This window comes from Mytilus edulis, chromosome 1 (genome assembly GCF_963676685.1).
Source record: "Mytilus edulis chromosome 1, xbMytEdul2.2, whole genome shotgun sequence".
NCBI lineage: Eukaryota > Metazoa > Mollusca > Bivalvia > Mytilida > Mytilidae > Mytilus > Mytilus edulis.
The window spans coordinates 61,377,540-61,395,463 of NC_092344.1; the positions used below are offsets into that span (position 1 = coordinate 61,377,540).

Genomic DNA, 17,924 nt, shown 5'->3' on the forward strand with positions numbered 1-17,924 from the left:
ATCTGATAAATAATCCGATGTCGGGATTTAAAAGTAACATATTTTGTGATCTTACAACACTTCAAGTTCTTAATATTTCGCATAATCTACTAGCAACGTATCCAAATGATTCATGGTCGGACTTTGCAAATTTAACTACATTGTTTACCACTGATGGACCATCGAATGGAAAGTTTTCTAGCGTTATTACTGCTATGACACAGTTGGAATTCTTCGGCCATTTTGAAAATTGTAGTCTTAAAAATCTAGCGAATAATACGTTTGAAGTGTTCGAGAACATACCTCTAAGAACACTACAGTTGAGTTGCACATTATCTGACGTTGACATTGATGCTTTTCTACCTTTGAAAACGCTTTCTAGTCTCTTGATTGGAAATTCATTTTTTTTTAATATGACAAATAGTCTTAGGGCGTTACATGTTTTCAAAGATCGCCATATGAATATTATAGATTTGACTTCAAATTATAAATATTGTAGGAACAATGTGTTAACTGCCGATTTAATTTCATACATTGGTAATATATGTGTTAAAACACTTATTTTGAAACACAATCACTTACGAATTATCGATGGGTCTGGCTTACAAAGTATGAAATATAAAAACTGTCTTGTAAATTTTGATCTCAGTGAAAACTTTTTAGATGAACGCACATTCATCCTTGTAACCTATCTTAAAATGTTTGTGAATTTGACGAGGATAGATATATCTTTAAATAATGGAAATAGAAATCAAGAGATTTCTAACTTTGATCACGAATCAGTTTACAAATAGAATCAAGCAGATACACAACTTTATGTTGTTGATAGTCGTAAGTCAAATATCAATAACAGTCAATTTTCTAAGGGAGCAGATTATGTAATAGGCGTTCCTATCTCCCTCGAATTTATTAACGCATCTTTTATGCAAACCACTACACATTCGCCAAATAGCATAGATTTTAAAGGTAGAAACAGTCTTCAATTGATTGATTTTGCTGGAACATCATTTGATGACTGTAAAAACACAATGAATGGACTACAGAGTTTAAAAATACTTAATGTATCAAATTTTAAATGTGATATTTTGAACTATAGATTTATTAATTCTTGTGAAAACCTGGAAGAATTAGTAATGCTAAATTCTGAGCTTGATGTTGGTCTAAAGTATGATACTAAAGGTGTGTTTCTCAAAGCATTGAAAAGATTACAGCTAATAGATTTTTCAAATAATCATTTTCAGCAAACATTTGAAGATTTAACATTTCTTAGCCAAGTAAAAAGCTTGCATTCGTTAAAATTAGCCGGAAATTTGTTCAAAAATATGCCCTTAGAGGTTCATAAATATCATAACCTTAGTTTTCTTGATCTAAGAAACAATCAAATATCATACTTGAGAGAACTAGAACTCGATGAAATTGAAACATATAAAAAAAAGTCAGAACTTACCATTTTATTATACGGAAACCCTTTTGTGTGTAACTGTAATTCCTTGAAATTTCTTGAATGGTTATTTATCACTTCCGTTAAAGTAGATAACAACGGTAATTATTCTTGTGTTTACATCGACGGAAGTTTGAGGACAACACTTGACGTTTACAGAAAATTTCAAGAATTAAAAGGCCACTGTGCGACGAAATATGGTTAATATTCTCTGTTATTCTTTTCAGTGTAATGATTGTGTTAAGCGTTCTTGGCTACCGGTATAGAATGCATTTACAATATTTATGCATGTAGTTTGGAATTTTGTATCCAGTCAACCATGACCATAACAATCAGCATTCACAATATGATGCTTACGTAGCTTACCATGATGACGATTACAAATGGGTCGTAGGACCATTACGTAAATATTTAGAAAGTATGGGTAATTTTAAGCTTGTATTGCGTTACAGAGATTTTCTTTCTGGTCCATCTATAAGCAATAATATTATGGATGCTATAGATAAAAGCAAAAAGGTGATTGTTGTTATCTCAAATGGATTTCTTGGGGGCGAATGGGGCGAATTCGAGCTTGACAGAGGAATCGAACGGTTCAAGGAGAAAGCCTCTAGAATAATTGTTATTAGGTTGGAATACTTAAAGAAGGGAGAATTGCCGAGTTGCCTACTACAAATTTGGGATAAACTAATTGCTTTGGATGCAAATGATAGTATTCGAAATATTGAATTATTGAATGACAAACAAGTTTTCTGGAAATGTCTAAACAAAGCTATGAGATGTTGATACTGCATAGTTGGTCTTTCTAAGTTAATCTTAAATTATATCTTTGAAGTCAAGCAGTTAACTATTTTCCAATACAAAACACTAGTTTAGTAACTAGGCCTTTACAGATTTCTTGGTTTTTTTTATTCAGAATTTTTCAGTACAATGAGTATTGAGGGTCATTAAAAACGCAGAAAGAGTCATATGTCTAGGCTTTACCTAAACCTGGAAGACTATGATCATAGTGATGATTGACTGTACTATAAAACCTGATACACGTAATGTGGAAGTACACATATTTTAGTATTGAGCGTCACTGGAGAGATATTGATTATCAAAATGCGCATCTGGTGCAAAAATATTGGTACTGTTTATGTTAATATGATTTTGTGTCCTCTTCAGACAACATCTAAATATTTACCGGTTGTTAGAAAATCCTTCACATTGTATTATGCCATATCAGGCTGTGGTACACAGTGCGGATGTCAATTGGTCATTAATGACTGCTCCAATTGCATTGTGTTGCATCACAATGAGGACTATTATTTCAAATGAAAACAACCTGATTGCATAATTATATGCAAATGATTATAGCGCTAGCAGGTCGTGGTCCTTTATATTGCATTTATATCGATTTCCATTTTTTGTCTATTTTACATAGTTTATTTTTGAGTCTGTGTATCTTATATCGTGTTACTCATCATAGTTCTCATGATTAACTTAAAGATTCGCCGTGGACTTAAAAATTAATGGTAACATGTACATGTACATGTAGTAGACAGTTTTAATAAAACGAACTTAGAAAACGTGTGTAAATGGAATTTTGTTATTTTTGTGAGGCAGTCCAAGTGTTGTCAGTTTTCTCCTCTAATTATCTTTTTTTCATGTTTTTATAGCTATTTGGTAGTTAAATTTTTATCTTAAGTGTTGTGTCTCCAGTTGTTGCCGATTTTTTTCTTTTTTTTTGCGCCCGTGATTGTGTAAGTTTTACTTCGACTGCTCCGCATATGGAATATGCATGTTCCCTATTCAACTAAACGAGGAGTGTATGTTGAAAAATGATAAATTCAATAAATGTTTACCTATACATATTTTTTCATAATAATTTTGAAAGAGTATTTATCTAATAATTAAACTCATCATAGATACCAGAACTAAATTTAGTATATATGCCAGACTCAAAAGACTCATCAGTGACGCTCGAATCCAAAAAAGTTAAAAGGACAAATAAATATGTAAGAAAACTGTTAATGCACTTAGATATTTGTCGCATTTAACACCACATGTTCATCTAATTTATAAATTATAAAATGAACTTTTTGAACAGGTAGATAACTATAAAAACATGGTATAAAGCCACTACTACAGGAACTGAAACTTGTTAATAAATACGTACATAGCTGTGGTAGGTGAACAGCTAGAAGATTAGATGACAGATCAAAGTAAAATGCTGCATTAACGAAACGATCAATTATTGATAATATATAGTGTTTCTCTATCAACATAATCAACGAAATATAACTTAGTAATCTCTTTAAAAAAATACAAATACAATAAAAGCACACTTGGCATTTTTACTTATTTGTATAAGTTTAGTATGATAATATACCAGTAAAATTTACACATCACATATTGACACTGTATGCAGTATAAACAAGAATAAAAGTAAAATTTCAAACAAGAATAAGAAAATAATCATTTTACAATAGGTCAATAACAAAATAGTGAGATATATAAATACCTAGCCACGAAATAGATTTAACAGAAAGGGTTAAAAATATAAAAAGAACTCTTAAGTAAAACGCGTTATTGTGATGAGAAATAACGCCAGTACCAAATTTTTTTACCTCATGTAGTATTTGAGAAGTTGATACTGAATATTTACGAACAATGTCTAGCTAGTATCTTTCGATGACAACTTTAAAAAAAAAAAGGACGAAACGTGCTTTGTCATAATCATGGTGTGTCAAATTTGTGCTCAGATGCTGATGGTGTTTTATTAAGTTGGAGTAGCAGCTGTAAGTTATTGAATACCGAATGAGTTGGGAAATGTATAATCCATATAAAAATTAGGATCGAAGATCAAAATCAGAATCGTTTCGCTTGTCATAGATTCTGGTACTAAATGATCACGTATGTCAAACTGGTTTAAAAATAAAAATGATTCATACAACGTACTATCGATTTAAATATCTATTGCGTAAATCTGTATAAAAAACAGCATATGTTTATATCACATAACAAGCGTAAGCGTATTTACGTTACATCCTTAAAATATGTGTAGTACCTGCAAGATTGACATAAAGATGTAAGAAGAAATCTGATTCTTACTTCCGTAATGTAGATGTGTAAATTATATATATAACTCATAAAAGAGGAGGTCAAGATACCAGAGGGACAGCCAAACTAATAGATAGAAAATAAACTGACAACCCCATGGCCAAAGAAGACACAGACAAATAATATTATTTTACCTCTTACATGTATACATTGCTAGAAATATGATTGGTTTATACCTTATTGTTTTCAATTAAACAAATAAAAATGTTGATAATGTGTACTTAACTTTAAATAAACATGTAAAACAAAACAGATCAACAACCGCTTAGAACGAGATGAAGGTCACCCTTGTTGATAGAAGTATACATTACAGATTTTGAACTTTAATTTTGTTTACAAGTAAATTCGACCATGCGTCTATTTAAAAATCATTGTAATATAGTGTTTACAGTATTAAAAAAAAAAACTCTCAAATTTCAAATTGTTTGATTTCATTACTGAGTAAAACAACAATAATTTCATTTTGTTCTCGATTTTCAACTTGTTTTTTCTTCTTCTTTCTTTCTTTTGATGATACATGCAAAGTTCATATAAAAATTGACAATAATATTATCAAAATCTAAAATTGAGAATGGAAATGGGGAATGTGTGAAAGGGACAACAACCCGACCATAGAGCAGACAACAGCCGAAGTCCACCAATGGGTCTTAAATGTAGCGAGAAACTCCCGCATCCGGAGGTGTCCTTCAGCTGGCACCTAAACAAGATGTATACTAGTTCAGTGATGATGGACGTCATACTTAACTCCGAATTATACACAAGAAACTACAATTAAAAATCTAACAATAGTTATCAAAGGTACCAGGTTTATATTTTAATACGCCAGACGCGCGTTTCGTCTACATAAGACTCATCAGTGACGCTCAGGTATATATGGGGTCTATGGGGTCAGTAAATTCCATATGAGGTGAGAGCGAAGCTCGAATCCTAATATGGAATTTACTGACCCCTTATATACCGTGTTACGTCACTAGCACACTTGTTAACGAATTTAATGTAATCATAATTAATATCAAATATTTTTGTTATTACATGTATTGATAATTATCTTACCTCCTATACATTTCTAGGAATACGATTGGTTAAAAGCGTCCGCGTGGAGACCGTGTATATTCCATATTAGGTTAGTAGGGAGGCGGGGCTTATTTCATACACGGTTAGTGGAGGTGTTACGTCTCTTTATAAAAACAAAACGGTACTGAGAAAAAATCTTTTAATGTTTAAATAGACGGAGAAATTATTGATGAAGTATTTAATAAATTCATAAAACACATTTAAACCTTACAAGTTGTTATTATTGGCATCTGTTTTTGTAGGATCAACGGAAGTAGTTTCTTAATGCTATAAGCATTGAAGACTTGCTCATTTTGATAGATCACTAGTCGAAATTTCACACGTTAAGATAGTCGGTAAGATAAATTCGTTACATAGTGTGCTAGTGACCCTATACGGTATATATGGGGTCAGTAAAATCCATATGGGATGAGAGCGAAGCTCCAATCCTTATACGGAATTTACTGACCCCATATATACCGTATTACGTCACTAGCACACTATGTAATGCGGGGTTCACACATTGCCGATTATTGCTCCCGTTTGAGATCAGACAGCGATACGACACGAAAAGTGAAAAAGTCGGATTAGTATCCTCAATTATCTGGAATGTCCTATTATTGTCTGAACGCAGTCGTTTTAGTTCGTAACAGATTCCTACTGTTCGGGAAGGGTCCGAATAGTTCGGCAAAGCACCCCGACAGTTAGGTGCGTCCCGTAACATTCGGGGAAACTCAGCCGATTTTTTCTAGTCGGATTACAATCGTGCCTATGTCGTGACAGATTCTGCTGTATCGGATCGAATTCCTAACAATGTTCTGTGTATTCGGGACGGTGTCCTGTGGAACGGGAATGATCTGGAGAAGTCCCGACAATAACAGAATACAATACGACTGAGACCAGACAAAGCCGTTTGCAATGCGATAGAGCGGATCGTGATAGGATTACGTTCCGACAGTACCTGATCATCCCGATTATGCCGACAGTTTTTGAACGGATAACTTCCGTCAGCGTCGGTTCACTGTCTTGTCACTATCTGATCTCTGTCGGATTACATTCGGTAGAATCGGGACGCAGTCGTGACAGACTCGGTCGAATTTTACCTGGCGAAAGATACAAATCGAATTTCCATCCACGATTCACAGGATCTTGATCAGACTTTTGACAAATTTTAATCGGGAATGGTCCTGTCAAGGACGGCAGTAAAAATCGTGGATGTGTGACCCCAGCTTAACGAATTTAATTTAATTATGATTAATATCAAATATTTTTTGTTATTACATGCATTGATAATTATCTTACCTCCTATACATTTCTAGGAATATGATTGGTTAAAAAAAGTGTCCGTGTGGAGACCGTGTATATTCCATATTAGGTAAGAAGGGAGGCAGGGCTTATTTCATACACTATTAGTATTGGTGTTACATGTACGTCCCTTTATAAAAACAAAACTGTACTGAGAAAAAATCCTTCAAGGTTTAAACATTTGTTTTTGTAGGATCAACAGAAGTAGTTTCTTAATGCTAACAACATTGTAGACTTACTCATTTTGATAGATCACTAGTCGAAATTTCACACGTTAAGATAGTTGGTAAGATAAATTCGATACATAGTGTGCTTGTGACCTAATACGATATATAGTGGGTCAGTAAATTGCATATGGGGTGAGAGCAAAGCTATTAGTAACTTTGTTGTTAGTAACTAATAATACATGTAATAACAAAAAATATTTGATATTAAGGTTGCACAATACAAAGATTTTCATCTCCAATCAGACATCTTTAAACTGATGTAATTCTACTCATCTTTCTTTAAATTTATAAATGAGGTACCAAAAAAAGAAGAAGGATTAATCTTTCAAATTATGAAAATTTCATTATGACATAATTATTACATAATTAATTGTTATGTAATTAGTTGCCATATTGTGATGTCCATACTTGAATGAATTAAGCTTCTTTGTTATTCATAGCATCCCAAAAAAAATTATGGATTCTTGCACCACACAGTTTGACCTCCAAAAGAGTGTCTCAGATTTTTCCTATTGTTATTCATTCGCTCATAAATCTTCAATTAAGTTTGCAACATCAATTCATAAGAGACTTCTAAATTCAATTGGGTATAAAATTTGTTCTATAATTGATGTTTTTGGAAATATGCGACACGGTTTTGGAGGTCAAGATGTGTTGTACACGAATCTATAAAATATTTTGGGATGCTATGAAGAACAAAGACTCTAAATTCCAGGTGCGTAGCTGCCTATACGCCAACACGCAGTTGCGTGCACATCGATTTGGCATACAAAATAAAATTGCAAAACAAACCATGATTATAAATTAAATGTTTAAAGGAAACACATATGTTGTCACTTTTTTAATTGATGAAATGTCATTAAATAACGGCATTTGGTTTCAAAATAGAAGTTCTAATGGAGATCATGACAAAATCGGACAGTATTACTTGTATCTCATTACCAATCTAATTAAAAACCGATCTCTCATCGCTCCCGTTTTCTGATATGTCGCGTGGGAGCGACATATCAGAAAACGGGAGCGATGAGAGATCGGTTTTTAATTAGATTGTCTCATTACAAGATTTCAATTTGTTATACTCAGTCTAAGACATGTAATTTCGGAGCACATTTTACAGAGTACGGTTTATCTGTTTGGAATGAGATGTACCAATCGGCATTAGATTTATCAGAACCCTTCGATATCGTTGAAAATATGACACGGCGATGTGTTCGACAGACTACCAGAGCCAATCACCCTGCAAACACGCCAAAACAGTATTGGAAAGTCTCGTTATAATTTGCGTTTATAGACAATATGATAATGGAACTGGAGAGTGTAGCCACGTCTGGTATTAACAGAAAATCGCTTCTTTGTGCCGTATCTGCTTCTTCGTGTTGTAGGAAATATAACAAACTAACAAATCTCGACATTGTCTGAGACATATGAAACTGACCTGGTATGTAGTTTTGACGAATTCAATTGGGAGGTCGCTCGATGGCGAATACGTACGTTGCATGGTTTATAACATCTCGCAAGTGCTACCGTGGAGATCTATCAGTGTACTAGTCTGTTGAAATCAAATGTACGATCAACAATGCACAACTACTAGTTATCATCGCTAGCATTACTGCATATTCATCGGCATTTCAGTGTAAATATTGACAAAGTAATAGAGAATAAAATTGAGAATGGAAATGGGGAATGTGCCAAAGAGACAACAACCCGACCATAGAAAAAAACAACAGCAGAAGGTCGCCAACAGGTCTTCAATGTAGCGAGAAATTCCCGCACCCGGAGGCGTCCTTCAACTGGCCCCTAAACAAATATATACTAGTTCAGTTATAATGAACGCCATACTAATTTCCAAATTGTACACAAGAAACTAAAATTAAAATAATACAAGACTAACAAAGGCCAGAGGCTCCTGACTTGGGACAGGGGCAAAAATGCGGCGGGGTTAAACATGTTTGTGAGATCTCAACCCTCCCCCTATACCTCTAGCCAATGTAGAAAAGTAAACGCATAACAATACGCACATTAAAATTCAAGTCAAGAGAAGTCCGAGTCTGATGTCATAAGATGTAACCAAATAAAATAAACAAAATGACAATAATACATAAATAACAACAGACTACTAGCAGTTAACTGAGTTCGTTTCTGCCTAGACCCGAAAAGCAGATTTTTGGACAATTACATTACTCAAAATTGTCCAAAATCTGCTTTTCGGGTCTAGGCAGAAACGAACTCAGTTAACTGCTAGTAGTCTGTTGTTATTTATGTATTATTGTCATTTTGTTTATTTTATTTGGTTACATCTTATGACATCAGACTCGGACTTCTCTTGACTTGAATTTTAATGTGCGTATTGTTATGCGTTTACTTTTCTACATTGGCTAGAGGTATAGGGGGAGGGTTGAGATCTCACAAACATGTTTAACCCCGCCGCATTTTTGCCCCTGTCCCAAGTCAGGAGCCTCTGGCCTTTGTTAGTCTTGTATTATTTTAATTTTAGTTTCTTGTGTACAATTTGGAAATTAGTATGGCGTTCATTATAACTGAACTAGTATATATTTGTTTAGGGGCCAGTTGAAGGACGCCTCCGGGTGCGGGAATTTCTCGCTACATTGAAGACCTGTTGGCGACCTTCTGCTGTTGTTTTTTTCTATGGTCGGGTTGTTGTCTCTTTGGCACATTCCCCATTTCCATTCTCAATTTTATTCTCTATTACTTTGTCAATATTTACACTGAAATGCCGATGAATATGCAGTAATGCTAGCGATGATAACTAGTAGTTGTGCATTGTTGATCGTACATTTGATTTCAACAGACTAGTACACTGATAGATCTCCACGGTAGCACTTGCGAGATGTTATAAACCATGCAACGTACGTATTCGCCATCGAGCGACCTCCCAATTGAATTCGTCAAAACTACATACCAGGTCAGTTTCATATGTCTCAGACAATGTCGAGATTTGTTAGTTTGTTATATTTCCTACAACACGAAGAAGCAGATACGGCACAAAGAAGCGATTTTCTGTTAATACCAGACGTGGCTACACTCTCCAGTTCCATTATCATATTGTCTATAAACGCAAATTATAACGAGACTTTCCAATACTGTTTTGGCGTGTTTGCAGGGTGATTGGCTCTGGTAGTCTGTCGAACACATCGCCGTGTCATATTTTCAACGATATCGAAGGGTTCTGATAAATCTAATGCCGATTGGTACATCTCATTCCAAACAGATAAACCGTACTCTGTAAAATGTGCTCCGAAATTACATGTCTTAGACTGAGTATAACAAATTGAAATCTTGTAATGAGACAATCTAATTAAAAACCGATCTCTCATCGCTCCCGTTTTCTGATATGTCGCTCCCACGCGACATATCAGAAAACGGGAGCGATGAGAGATCGGTTTTTAATTAGATTGGTAATGAGATACAAGTAATACTGTCCGATTTTGTCATGATCTCCATTAGAACTTCTATTTTGAAACCAAATGCCGTTATTTAATGACATTTCATCAATTAAAAAAGTGACAACATATGTGTTTCCTTTAAACATTTAATTTATAATCATGGTTTGTTTTGCAATTTTATTTTGTATGCCAAATCGATGTGCACGCAACTGCGTGTTGGCGTATAGGCAGCTACGCACCTGGAATTTAGAGTCTTTGTTCTTCATAGCATCCCAAAATATTTTATAGATTCGTGTACAACACATCTTGACCTCCAAAACCGTGTCGCATATTTCCAAAAACATCAATTATAGAACAAATTTTATACCCAATTGAATTTAGAAGTCTCTTATGAATTGATGTTGCAAACTTAATTGAAGATTTATGAGCGAATGAATAACAATAGGAAAAATCTGAGACACTCTTTTGGAGGTCAAACTGTGTGGTGCAAGAATCCATAATTTTTTTTGGGATGCTATGAATAACAAAGAAGCTTAATTCATTCAAGTATGGACATCACAATATGGCAACTAATTACATAACAATTAATTATGTAATAATTATGTCATAATGAAATTTTCATAATTTGAAAGATTAATCCTTCTTCTTTTTTTGGTACCTCATTTATAAATTTAAAGAAAGATGAGTAGAATTACATCAGTTTAAAGATGTCTGATTGGAGATGAAAATCTTTGTATTGTGCAACCTTAATATCAAATATTTTTTGTTATTACATGTATTATTAGTTACTAACAACAAAGTTACTAATAGCTTTGCTCTCACCCCATATGCAATTTACTGACCCACTATATATCGTATTAGGTCACAAGCACACTATGTATCGAATTTATCTTACCAACTATCTTAACGTGTGAAATTTCGACTAGTGATCTATCAAAATGAGTAAGTCTACAATGTTGTTAGCATTAAGAAACTACTTCTGTTGATCCTACAAAAACAAATGTTTAAACCTTGAAGGATTTTTTCTCAGTACAGTTTTGTTTTTATAAAGGGACGTACATGTAACACCAATACTAATAGTGTATGAAATAAGCCCTGCCTCCCTTCTTACCTAATATGGAATATACACGGTCTCCACACGGACACTTTTTTTAACCAATCATATTCCTAGAAATGTATAGGAGGTAAGATAATTATCAATGCATGTAATAACAAAAAATATTTGATATTAATCATAATTAAATTAAATTCGTTAAGCTGGGGTCACACATCCACGATTTTTACTGCCGTCCTTGACAGGACCATTCCCGATTAAAATTTGTCAAAAGTCTGATCAAGATCCTGTGAATCGTGGATGGAAATTCGATTTGTATCTTTCGCCAGGTAAAATTCGACCGAGTCTGTCACGACTGCGTCCCGATTCTACCGAATGTAATCCGACAGAGATCAGATAGTGACAAGACAGTGAACCGACGCTGACGGAAGTTATCCGTTCAAAAACTGTCGGCATAATCGGGATGATCAGGTACTGTCGGAACGTAATCCTATCACGATCCGCTCTATCGCATTGCAAACGGCTTTGTCTGGTCTCAGTCGTATTGTATTCTGTTATTGTCGGGACTTCTCCAGATCATTCCCGTTCCACAGGACACCGTCCCGAATACACAGAACATTGTTAGGAATTCGATCCGATATAGCAGAATCTGTCACGACATAGGCACGATTGTAATCCGACTAGAAAAAATCGGCTGAGTTTCCCCGAATGTTACGGGACGCACCTAACTGTCGGGGTGCTTTGCCGAACTATTCGGACCCTTCCCGAACAGTAGGAATCTGTTACGAACTAAAACGACTGCGTTCAGACAATAATAGGACATTCCAGATAATTGAGGATACTAATCCGACTTTTTCACTTTTCGTGTCGTATCGCTGTCTGATCTCAAACGGGAGCAATAATCGGCAATGTGTGAACCCCGCATTACATAGTGTGCTAGTGACGTAATACGGTATATATGGGGTCAGTAAATTCCGTATAAGGATTGGAGCTTCGCTCTCATCCCATATGGATTTTACTGACCCCATATATACCGTATAGGGTCACTAGCACACTATGTAACGAATTTATCTTACCGACTATCTTAACGTGTGAAATTTCGACTAGTGATCTATCAAAATGAGCAAGTCTTCAATGCTTATAGCATTAAGAAACTACTTCCGTTGATCCTACAAAAACAGATGCCAATAATAACAACTTGTAAGGTTTAAATGTGTTTTATGAATTTATTAAATACTTCATCAATAATTTCTCCGTCTATTTAAACATTAAAAGATTTTTTCTCAGTACCGTTTTGTTTTTATAAAGAGACGTAACACCTCCACTAACCGTGTATGAAATAAGCCCCGCCTCCCTACTAACCTAATATGGAATATACACGGTCTCCACGCGGACGCTTTTAACCAATCGTATTCCTAGAAATGTATAGGAGGTAAGATAATTATCAATACATGTAATAACAAAAATATTTGATATTAATTATGATTACATTAAATTCGTTAACAAGTGTGCTAGTGACGTAACACGGTATATAAGGGGTCAGTAAATTCCATATTAGGATTCGAGCTTCGCTCTCACCTCATATGGAATTTACTGACCCCATAGACCCCATATATACCGTATTAGGTCACTAGCACACTATGTAACTAATAATATCCTTCTATTGCCTTCCACAACGTTGTCAATTTCTCCAACATTTCGATACCTCCAGTGATTGATCAGACACAGATGATGACCCTTTAAACTCAGAAAATCAGTTGAAACACATGTTGATTTTATCCAGTCAAACTAAGTTTGAACCTCAAACTAATTGCAACAGAAAATGTGTTAGTTCTTATTGAGGAAATATTTATTTAAATATACAATCTTGTTCTAATCTATAGCATCTAGCCATATGTAATTATCCAGAAAAAAGTCATCAAATCTAACTTGAGGAAAACTCTATTCCTTAATATGTTGTGCTTGTCTATATGGTCGTTTTCTTTTTTTTTTACTTTTCATGTTAATAAAATAAAAAAAAAGGGGTGCTATATAATTGACAATAACACAACCATAAACTTAATTTCAAATCATGAACGGGATTTAATCAATTATAATATAGCGTACAGTCCTCAACAATGAGAAAACAAATAAAACCATAAAGTTGGCTATAAATTGTATCTACATAAAACATCCGAGACAATTAATTCAAACGAGAATACTAACGGTATATCTATAACAAAACAATTTATAACGTACATGGAGCAATTGAACTACAGGTTTCCGACATAAGACAGGCACATATGCATTTTAGCGGGGTTAAACGTGCTTGAAGGCTGGTATCCTCTCTAACCTTGGAAGTGATGTAACTGAACAATACAAGAAAAAGCTATTAAAACAATAAACGAAAAAAAAAAGATGAGAAACAGAACAAATCAAAAACCACTCAATTACTTTTTTGAAGGTACCAACGGCATCCCCCACCGCCAGTAACCTGGGACATGGGACATTGATGTCAATATAACAAACAGTTGAAAATGGCTGAACCGATCATATCGATACAAATCAGAAAAACGTGGTCAGTTCTTATATGTCTTTGGTATTTTCGACTCACTTTTGATATAATTTTACAATAAACACGAGCAGTTGTTAAGCGGAAACTATTTTACAGGAATTGACATTGGCATCAAAACAAGATCTCTACCCATATCCGCCAAATCGGTTTTAATATTGTTAATATTATAAGATGTGCAGCATTATGTTTTTTATAGGTAACACGAGTTGGTATTTTACTTAAGAAATATAAGTACATTGTACATTGTACTTGTTTTCCAACTCTGATTCATATATTAGAAAACGCTGGATATTATTTATCAATTTTCTTTTCTTTCTCTCGAACAGACTTCCGTGACCATGAGTACTAGGAGATTTCTGTTATATGTTAAAGCAGCGAGTAATGGTAAGGACATTGGTGATTGTCCTTTCTCCCAGAGAGTTCTGATGTTTTGCAAATTGAAAGTGCCGTCAGATAAAATAGACATAAATACAGTTGATATTGCAAATAAATCAGACGACTTCGTACGTCTTAACCCTGGTGGAACCGTTCCTGTATTGGTTGACGTAGAAAAAGATAACAAAGTTATTGCCGATTCAGCAGATATTAACAAATATTTAGAACAAGAATTTCCAGAATGTGATTGCAAAGTAGGTTATACCGGTCCCGCGATTGATGCATGTTCCGGAGTTTTTCCAAAGCTAGCATTATTACTGAAAAACAAAGATAAATCGAAAAATGATTTCTTAAAAACAGAATTAATTTCGGAATTATCAAAAGTGAATGAATATCTCAAAAGTGATTCTCATAAAGGCAAATTTCTAATTGGAGATGAAATGAATGAGATTGATTGTATGTTTCTGCCTCGTCTTCGACACGTCATAGTTGCAGCAGATCACTATGCGGGTATCAAAATTCCAGACGAAATGTCCGTTTTAAAACAGTACGTCGAAGATGCTAACAAGACTGAGGCCTTCTCTACGACGTGTTGTCCAGATGACGAAATAATTAAAGGGTGGTCAAGACATGTCATTTGATTTTTCATTTAAAAATTAAATTTCGTACAAAGATTACGACTGACTTATTCTTATTTCTCGAATATAACGCTGGTGTGCTAGAGCAAATTTAAACATTAAAACTAGAACAATTATTTTTAATTTCCGGTTTAACGTCGGGTACAGGTACGTGGTGTTCAGTCTCAAGCTGTCTATGTTGTATTTTAAGACTATAGTCTAATGTACAGCCTTCAACAACGAGCACAACCAATTACTCAAAGGAAGCTTTTCATAACTATTTCTAACTTGTGTGTTTAATAAGAGTATTGTTTAAAATAAAATGTGCAACCCGCACTGCAGGTTCAGGATTATTGTATATTACCGTACATCGGATATTGCTTGTATATTCCACCCAATACACAATGTACATGACCATTCAGATTTACTAGCAGGGATACAGTAGGAATGTGCGGTATATCGGAGAGACACGATATGAAAGTTTGATTATCAATGAGAATCTACCCACCTGACACTAATTGACGTAGTAATAAGAAAATATAGATTACGTTCGCCCTCTAACAATGAGCAAAACCCAGATCGTATTGCAAACTATGTTTCAACAGATAAAAGGCATTGACATGATATAATGTAAATCTATACAGATGAGAAACCCAACATCCAGATTTATGTACAAAAGAACTAACGAAAAACAAATTTAATACAGTAAAAAAAGAAAAAACAAAATAGATGAATAATAATAAACGACAATCACTGAATTACAGACTCTTTAATAGGAACCAATATAATCCTTTACTGATCTGTAAATAAATATGATATACAGCAGACTGAATTGCATTCTCCTGACTTAAGACTGGCATATAAAGGATCAGCATAGGCATTCATTAGAGATCAAATAAAGGATTTATTTACTTCGATTTTGATTATAACAACAGTATAGACAGATATTGAAACGGATTTAGCGGATATTGACAAACGCAGTTCACGTTTGAATGGGAATTTAACAAGAAAATTAATGCAATGGTAATTTTTATCTAACACAAAACCACAAGAGATACAACTAGACGCTCTAAAGAGCATGTGTCGTTTACCTTGGTCTGTTGGCGTATCAAACATAAGGCACACTTTCCAACATTGTAGACGAGAAAAGACTTCATGTAAAAAATAATCTATTTTTTTTTATCTTGTAAGACCGGCCTTTTATTCTGTTTAAAGTGTTTATTTTTCTATTTTTAATTTAAATGATATGAGGCATAACAGAAAAAAATCCTCATTTTATTCTGTATCTAACATGAATATAAGTTCAATATATCGACCATATTAACACATAAATATTTGCACTATGCAGCCTAGAAATTCAGTCTTGTCCTATATTATTTACTTCTTTCATGACTTATGCAGATCAGGACATGAACAGAAAAAAAATAACATGTGCATCATTCTAAACAGTGAGTTGCTTTGACTGCTGAATTTTCATTTAAGAAGTGAATGCTTCTTTTTGTAAATTTATTGGGGTGTAAAAGCGTTGACCGAAGTACATTTTGTATGAAGCGTGGAAGCGCTTCATTCTAAAAATGTACGCACGGTCAACGCTTTTACAACCCTATAAAGTTACAAAAAGAAGCATTCGATACTTATAATTACATTTTTTACCTATGATCATGAAAACACGAATTTTATATATTTTATTATTTAATTCACCTGTGCACTTTATTGTTGGAGCACGTGTTATCATGAATGAAAAGTTGTATTGAGCAATGCAACTGCTTACGGAATAACACGTGATGTGCAGTTAGCCAATCAGAATAATATATTATAATGAAACATACATCTAATGTAATTATTCATAGGTGGATTGTTTTCTTGTACTTTGTACAGATGGGTTATACTGCTGTAGTCTTCTTCTTCTTTTTCCTTGCTTAGGACTGGATTCTTAAAAGAATGTTACAAGTCCACTAGACGGAGAATGAGACAGCAATTCTCCTGTAACTATTTACAAATAAAACGTTCCGAATATATACAATTAAAAACTATGTACACTTGGCTGCTGTCTATGGTGTTGGTCTCTTGGGTGCACTATTGTTGGCTAGTGCACTCTGGAACCCCTCTATTGTCAGAGCTTCAGTTGTAACTGTTGGAAGGTGGTTCCACTCTTGTATAGTCCGTGGAAAGTATGAGTACTTATATACTCTCTGGTTTGCTGGTGGTTGAGTTAGGCGTTGTTTGCCTCTAGTACGCCGATCGTTTGGACGCAAGATGGAACTGGCATCAATGTCCACTAGCTCATGCTGGATCTTGTAAAGCATGACGAGTCGATGGTTGCTTCGTCTGTTAGCTAGTGGTTCCCATCCTAGTGTCTTGACCATAGTTGTCACACATCCAGGTGTTTTATCAGTGTAGTTGTTGGTTACAAACCTGGCGGCCCTCCTTTGCACTTGTTCTAAACGGTTAATGTCCTCAGTGGTATGAGGGTCCCATGCCGCACTAGCATATTCTAGTGTTGGTCTGACCAGAGAGATATAGGCTGCATTTCTTACATTCTTGCTGCATTCTCGAAGGTTACGCCTAAGGAATCCGATGGATTTGGATGCTTTTTTGGCAGTAACGTCAACATGATGTTTCCATTGTAGGTCCTCACTGAAATTTACTCCTAAATATTTGCTGGTTGGTACAGTATCGAGAGTGTGGCCATGTAATTTGTAGAATGTCTCTTTTTTGGATTTACTGTTGGTGCTAATGCGGATGACAGTGCATTTTTCTGGGTGGAATTTCATCTGCCATTTGGTTTCCCAGTCTTCTAGTGCTGAAAGGTC

At 34.6% G+C, this 17,924-nt stretch overlaps 1 protein-coding gene across 1 annotated transcript; it reads left to right on the forward strand.

Annotated features, from left to right (window-relative positions):
* The first annotated feature begins 1,007 nt into the window (after positions 1–1,007).
* On the forward strand, positions 1,008–15,171 carry LOC139524621 (uncharacterized). The gene is made up of 4 exons (XM_071319609.1): positions 1,008–1,158; positions 1,734–2,046; positions 2,585–2,651; positions 14,398–15,171. Exons 1-4 carry the CDS (start codon positions 1,008–1,010, stop codon positions 15,133–15,135), a joined length of 1,269 nt encoding a protein of 422 aa, XP_071175710.1. The 3' UTR covers positions 15,136–15,171.
* Positions 15,172–17,924: the final 2,753 nt, after the last annotated feature.